Here is a 7465-nt window from a genome sequence, read left to right on the forward strand (position 1 = left end):
CTTTCAACCATTTCTCCTTGGAGATCCCTCTCTCCCTCCCGCTAGTGTTCACTGTAGCAGCTATGACTTCAAACAGATGATTCAATATTGACTTCTTATGTCCAGCCTCACTGGACTTCTGAACGGAACAGCCTCCTTCAGGAATGAGACCTAAGGGGTCTTGTTCCAGTTGTCATTATTTTCTTAGGTTGTTCTAATTTTGTATTGAATAATTTCAGTTGTTGGGGGTTTGAGACCAATTCAGAAGTTAAAACGAGAACACAGTGGAGATGCGACCTAGTTTGGATCAAGTGCTAGCTGAACCTTGTGGATGTCGGTTTTATTCATCCCTGAGGGGGGAAATCAGAAGCTTCTGACACAGTTGATGAAGAAATTCTAACCATGTTTTTGAAGAGCGTCTTCAGAGCTGGAATTCCAAGCAGGTTCTCTGTTCATGCCAGGGTGCAAGAGCTGTTGACCCCCTAGGAGTTCTTCCTCTAAATTTAAACCCAGCTTCGCTACCATGGCCACCTAGAGAAACGGCCACCCACAGTGCTCCTAGTTTCATGCTTTCCATTTGTCTTTCGGCATTCTTACTTTGTTGGGCCTATTTCTTTGGAAAGGTCCCATTGGAGTTATGACTGTTAGCTAAAACAAGCATGTCAAGACCAATAATGTCTTTCTGCAACTGTAACACGAGATGTCCTTTGCCCAGGTCTGCTCTCCTTATCGACGGGTGACGTGTGAGAGACAATGAGTGTGATTAAATCCATTCCTATTGTTTAATAGGACATTTTAATAGGGCTTTCTAGCTCCCTGCTCGGCTTTGGAACACAAGGCTCCTCAATAAAACTGCACTTTTATGACCTTGCTTAGCACCCACCCTCGGAGGACACACAGAACCAAAGAACAAAAAACTACAAAACAGGACTGAACACATCTGTTGCTTTTCATCTCATACTCCAAATTAAGTTTTTCGGTCAGAGCTTTCTTAATCCATTTAGTAAACCAACTGACAAAATGGAGGAACCGGAGGCACTGGAAAGAAGGAGAGGTCGGTTGTCGAGAACATGGGTGTAGTTCCTCCCTTCAAGCTACGAGAGGAGGACAGCTCGTGGAGGGAGAGAGAGAGAGAGAGGGCTGACAAAAGGAGGAGGCAGAATTAGGCCCGCCAGCATTCTTCTGGATTCAAGCTGTAACGACCCACTGAGGAAGAAAAACAGGAGGCTCCAGTGCAGAGTGGGCTGGGGTTGGGTCTGCGTGCAGCTTACAAGGACACAGGCGCTTGTCTTCATGGTGGGGTGCTGATAACCAGACCTCTCTTATTCTTCTTTCTTCTCCCCCCCTGTTTTTCATCCCCCCTTTTTGCCCTTATTTTTGCGTACGGAGGAGGCTCATGTCTCTATCATAGACATGATGGGATTTGTGCATTTAAGGACTTTCTTATTGCTGGTGGTGCCTGTGGCGCAGGTCCTCTGCCAGAACAGTGGTGAGTACATTCCTGTGCCGCTTTTTTATTGTGTCTTCCTATTGTGGACGTTGGCATCCCCGTGGCATGTTATGTCTGAGATAAGGCTCTGTTGTGTGGAGCGGGAACATGGCTTCATTGTTGGCTTCTAGCTTCACCTTTTCCTGTTCCACTGGTGTGGATGCAGAGCGCACATTGTTAACTGTTATCTTTTTTTTTTTTAAATCTTTTTTGGGTGGGGGGTATGGGGTGGAAAACTAAATTTATTCAATGTGGCTATACTTTTTCAGTTGGGTTTTGTGTTGATGTAGTTTGTGGAGTTGAGGCATCTTTTTTTTTTTTTTTTTACACATTTGGAGTGTCGGTTAAATCGATGTTGCTTCATACCCCCCCCCCCCCCTCAACACACACACACACACACACACACACACATACACACACACACACACATACACACACACACACACACACACACACACACACACACACACACACACCATGATTGCTAATCTGAACCAGCTGTGAATGATATCATGGCAAGAAACTATGGATTGTTGCTGGAAATGATTGAGACGTTGCTGTTTATCTTCAGGGCGGGATGCAGGATGGGGGGGGGGGTGTGGGGGGGGTATATCTGTCCTGTACTGTTTTAAGGGGACTTCGGTACTTCTTTGAGAACAGATCAACTACACTGAAGTGCGCGGATTAGGTGCAGTTGGAAAAAGCAGCCCCTGCTCGTCAGGTTACAGCGTTTGGTACATCTGTCAGCGTTCACCGGTGATGTCACCCTCAGGCACCCAAAAAAAAAGAGCAAGGGCTTGTGTTACACACCGGCGGCCAAACGTTTACCTTCATATGAAGTGTTACCAACAGAAACACCTCCAGCAGCCCCCTCAGCGCCCGACCTCCACCCCCACCCCCACACCCCCCTTCCAATTCCCCAACCACACGTTGTACATCTGCGGAAAGTATTTAGACGCCAAGCTCTCCTTGTGGGAAGCAGCCTGCGCGGTAATGCAGGGCAGATGTGAGGAGACACGGGAGAGAGAGAGTGAGAGAGAGAGAGAGAGCGAGAGGGATGCTGTTGGAGTCACTGAGTCACACCAGACATGGCAAATACCATGACTCGTTCTTGTTCCTCCTCAAACCTGGCCGTGTCTCGGAACCAGCACCACCTGAGAGCTGTTCTGTCTTTTCTTTTTTTCAGTCGAACTGTGTGACACCCTACCCACCCCTTCCCCCTTCCCCCTTAGCCAACCCCCTCACCCACCCACCCACCCACCCCACGGCCACCACACACACTCTCGCTGAGACAGAAATACGACACCAATTTACTTTTTCCAATTTGAGTGTTTGACTTTGCGGTGATGTCATAGGGACAGCGTTGTTTCTGCCGATGATGTCATGAGCCGGGAGCTAATGGCGACCTTTCAACGTCGGAAAGTTTAGAGCAAGGGGAGGGGGCGGGGGGGTGGGGGGGGGGGGCTTTTTTATGTGTGTTTGTAACAGTAGCAATTCATCTATCTTATGCATGTACAATTTGTATTGTATTCTTGGTTTAATGCTCCCTTTGGACCAGACTCTTGAGTGGATGTGCCATCAGATAGTGCGCCACCTGGTGGTAAAAGGGAAACAGCAGTCGGACTAAGCCGACCAAAGACTTTTATCACTTTAAAAGAAGTATAAATCTTTTCATCTTACAAATCTATTCAGCATTAAAACAATCCAAATAGTGTACTGCTTGTTTAATGCCATTCAAATGTTTTTGCATGCATGTGTAAAACTCCCCGTGTCCTATTTTGCCATGTGTTCCATCACCCTTATAGGGACTTGTCTGTCCATGTATGTGAAGTCACACAGTCCCCGAGAGTGGTTGGAAACGGTACTGCACCTCAGCCCCCTCTAATGACAGTGGAAAATATTATTTATGGCTAATAAAGAAATAACTTTCTAGTGTGTATTTAAGTGGGTCTGTGAAAAGTACCAGTGGTTTGTTGCTAAGGCAATAAAGTGCATTATTCAGATATCTAGGACCAGGAGCTAAGTAGGCTAGCTAAATAATGAAATAATGTGCTTCCATTTTGTAAAGTATTCCATTATTAACATGATATGCTAAACATCCAAAAGTATGCTATAAACAATAAAGGTATTGGATTTAAGATAATAATAGGGGCAATTGTAGTGACCGACTGGCTGTGTCAATTACCAATGCTAACCCATTTGATTTAGATCTTTATTTGGAAAACTGTGACTTCAAACTGGCTGTGGTTAAATGTTGATGAAAATGTGTAATTACAAACAGACAGACTGTCTCAGAGAACTCTTGGAAGACATATTAAATATTTATCTGCTCAGTAAAATAAAAGGGTCCAAACTGTGGTTTAGGCAGTGAAGTTTTTTTCTTAAATAAAAAAAAAAGAATATAAAACACAGGCCAGATCTGAGTAGATACACAGTGTTACAATCTGGCACATTGAAGGCTAGAAACATATTTTGAGCAAATGTTTTGTTGATGATTGCAGTTATCAGTTGTGAATAGAGGCTCATATGTTGATGTTTGGCCCAAGAGGAAATTCAAGTTGAGCGAACTTTGAGTAATGTAAAATACAACAAAGAATTGGATTCACCGTAAAAGTAGGGCAGAGCTTGAAAAGTGGTTTGAGGTCCCTTTAGTCAGCAAGTACAGTTTAAGGTTATTCATGAAAAGGACACAAAATAATGTCAATAGATGACTGGCTGGTAACAAGAAACAGGGTTAGTCTGAGTCAACTGTGTGTGTGTCTGTGTTGTACACCTCTCCTATGGGCTGTGTGTGTGTGTGTGTGTGTGTGTGTGTGTGTGTGTACACCTCACCTGGGTGGACAATGGCTGTAAAACATCTTCAAAGATGGATGCCACTTAGGGCCGCACATCAAAGAAACGGGTGTTTAGCATCGCAGTGTTTGTCAAACATATCCACTCCGTTCATTACAGACTTCATCATAACGCTGCCCATACATTAACATAGCCAACACTGCAACACTGCTCTCCCTTTTAGCTTCTCACTGGAACATATGACACAAGGACTATTTTCTTTTACGTTTTTTTTTTCAAATCAACTTAAATCCTAAATTGGTACCAGTTGTTCCAGTTGTTGTTGCCACATGTCCGCTGCACACATTGCAACCAAACGGACAGTTTTCTACCAGAGCCGAAACGTCCAAACATGTGAATTGAAGCGGGTCCACGGACAAAATGTTTGATTAGAAACACATGCTGCATTTCCCAGCTATGACCTGATTACATGCCTCTGTTCTCCTAACGTTGTCGGGGAACTAGAAGTCTTCAGAAAGGGGAATTATCCTCCTTAAACCTCTGTGTTTGAATCAGAAAGTGTTATCAGTTCGTTTTAGGTGACATACTTAGACAGGTTGGGGCTGGAGGGTGTAGGTGGGGGACAGAAACACACACACATACACACACACACACACACACACACACACACACACACACACACACACACACACACACACACACACACACACACACACACACACACAGGCGCCTGAGCTGCCCTCTATTGAGGCCTGGTGCCTACAAACTCGGCTCCATGGGAACCACTTAAAAACCAAATGATTCCAGTCAGCAAATGGAGGCCTGGGTCTGGGTGGGGAGATGGAGGGTCGTGGGGATGACTTCCAGATGTCGAAAAGGATTGCTTTTTGGCAGCTTGTGCAGCGAATAATAAAACAAAGCCTGTTGCCTCGAAGGCAATTTAAGGTGCAGGAAGTGCAATGGCTCATGGGTAATAATGGCGGCGGATTATGAACCAATCACAGAGCGTTGTAGTCGCTACCTTCCGACCTCAGCGGCTTGTGGGAAGATCTCGTGTGCACAGTCCTCGCAAAACTCACCTCTGTGGTTTGAGTGTAAACCAATGATTTAGGAAGTGCTTAACCGTGCAATTAGGCTGCTCCTTCTGACAGGCTTCCTGTAGTGATTGAGTGGCACTTCCTCCCTCTCATGTTGGCCCTGTGATCCACACGCACGCGCACGAGCAGATGTGCACGAGCAGATGTGCACGAGCAGATGTGCACGAGCATTAGCGCTCTGGCTCTGACTGGATTATTTACACAAGCCGAAATGCATAGCACTCATTGTGACTCATGTACCTTCTTTAAAGCGTGTTAGCATTGTTGACGCTATCACTTGTACTCTGATGACATTATGTTTGTATTTGATAATTCACTATTTTAAAACCATACATACAGCACTTAATGGATTAGATCCCATGGTTGCTAATTCAATATGACAAAATGTCATGTCTAGAAACCCATTGAACCTCTATTTGTTAGAGATTATTTGTATACGCATAAACAAAAATGTGATCAACAAACTACCAGCTCTGCAGCATTAGAGCGAACCACCACAACAGACGCCGCTGCCTCAGATCAGACAGGGTTTAAAGGAAGAGGCTCTGGGGAACGGCAGGCTGTGCTGTGGCCCTGGTGCGGTGTCAGAACCGCGTGGCTCCTGTTGACTCAGCTGCTTGTGGTTTCTTCCAGGGGATTCGAGGAGCGGACTGTTGCCCTTTGGGGCTTAGCCACGGCAGGTTGGCAGGACTTAGGCTGATGTAGCCCTCTCTCTCTGGGCCTGTTCCCCGTCCTCCCCCGCTGACTGCTTTAACTCCTTCAAATCCTCCAATCTAATCACATGGGGAGCATTTCACTTTCACTCTTTCCTTTTCTCAGTCTCTCTCACTTTCTGTGTGTCTCTCTCTGAGGTCCTGAGGTGTGCTTTACCATCAGTGCTGTTCTCTAGCAGATTGTCCTGATGCTTTACCATCAGTGCTGTTCTCTAGCAGATTGTCCTGATGCTTTACCATCAGTGCTGTTCTCTAGCAGATTGTCCTGTGGTTTCAATGCATGTCCATACAGCTGAATACGTTTGCTAATTGCTTAAATATGTATGAATACAAATACATTGAGCAGGCATGCAGCACACCATAAAAGCTGCATCGTACCACCGAGCAGCTTGTAGAAGTTATATGGTTTCTTTACCAACCGGTCCTTACGCACCGCCAAGCGAAAACTGGAGACCGTAATTGCAGCCTACGGTCAGACGTAAAGTCTAAGTGGTGTCTGGGCTGTGTACGTTTCGCCCACCGAACACGGGCTGCATGGCCGCCAGTGGCTAACTACGACACCAATGTGGCCATGAAGTTATGGTTTAGGCCCATAAAAAACGCTGGTTGAACTGCCCGTGACTGAGCGAAAGGTTCACACTCTCTTGTGTGAAGGCTCCGAGTGGCCCTTGTGCAGTTCAAACTGATGTTCCCAGTTTCTTTGTCGTACATAGTCATCACTTTTTGTTTAGTGAATAATCCATTAGGAAATTAAAGGAATAAGAACTGAAAGCACACGCACACATAAGTGGATTATAGCTGCGGCCCTATTGGCCCTTAACGAGGAGCAGAGGTGAAGCGGACACTTTGTTGTGTCCCAGAACCATGTGTTGAGCGTTCTGGAAGGGCACCGTGTCTGAACTGGACCACATGCTCCTGGACTCCTCTCCACACTCTGATGCGTACACCGTGTCATCCCGAAGAATCACATCTCAATATCACAGCACGCAGCCTGGCTCTCACAACACATTTATTCAGGCTCATGTTTTCATTACACAGATTCCTGCAGTATCTCACTTTCAGATGCAGAAGAGCTCCGTTCTCCAGGAGTTCCTTCCATAGCAAACAGCCGGGCCTGGGACCTGTTAAGAAGAGGGGGAGGGACTAATATGATGTTCTCTAAAATGTCGCTCACTCCTATTGTCTGGAAGAGTGAACGCATCTCAGGCTGGGAGCCGCCTCCAGCCCCATCCCTTTGAAGTTCAGCACAAAGTCCAATGTGCTGAAAGAGGAGGGTGAATCAGGGTCTATGGATTAAATTACAATTAAATACACGGCTGATACAAAAACCCAAAGATTACCAGTGATTCAGGTGAACCTAATAAGCTTTTTTTTTTTTTTTAATTTAGTGGATG

The 7465-nt window shown here is 45.7% G+C and overlaps 1 protein-coding gene across 1 annotated transcript in view; it reads left to right on the forward strand.

The window, feature by feature from the left end:
- Positions 1 to 1177: 1177 nt before the first annotated feature.
- LOC311358653 (uncharacterized protein) overlaps positions 1178 to 7465 on the forward strand; it is a 42474-nt gene continuing 36186 nt past the window's right edge. The window contains exon 1 of the mRNA XM_084478751.1: positions 1178 to 1468. Coding sequence (XP_084334877.1) covers positions 1393 to 1468 — 76 coding nt within the window. The 5' untranslated portion in view covers positions 1178 to 1392. The remainder of the gene's footprint in view (positions 1469 to 7465) is intronic.

This window comes from Micromesistius poutassou (genome assembly GCF_964030765.1).
Source record: "Micromesistius poutassou genome assembly, chromosome: 14".
Taxonomy (NCBI): domain Eukaryota; kingdom Metazoa; phylum Chordata; class Actinopteri; order Gadiformes; family Gadidae; genus Micromesistius; species Micromesistius poutassou.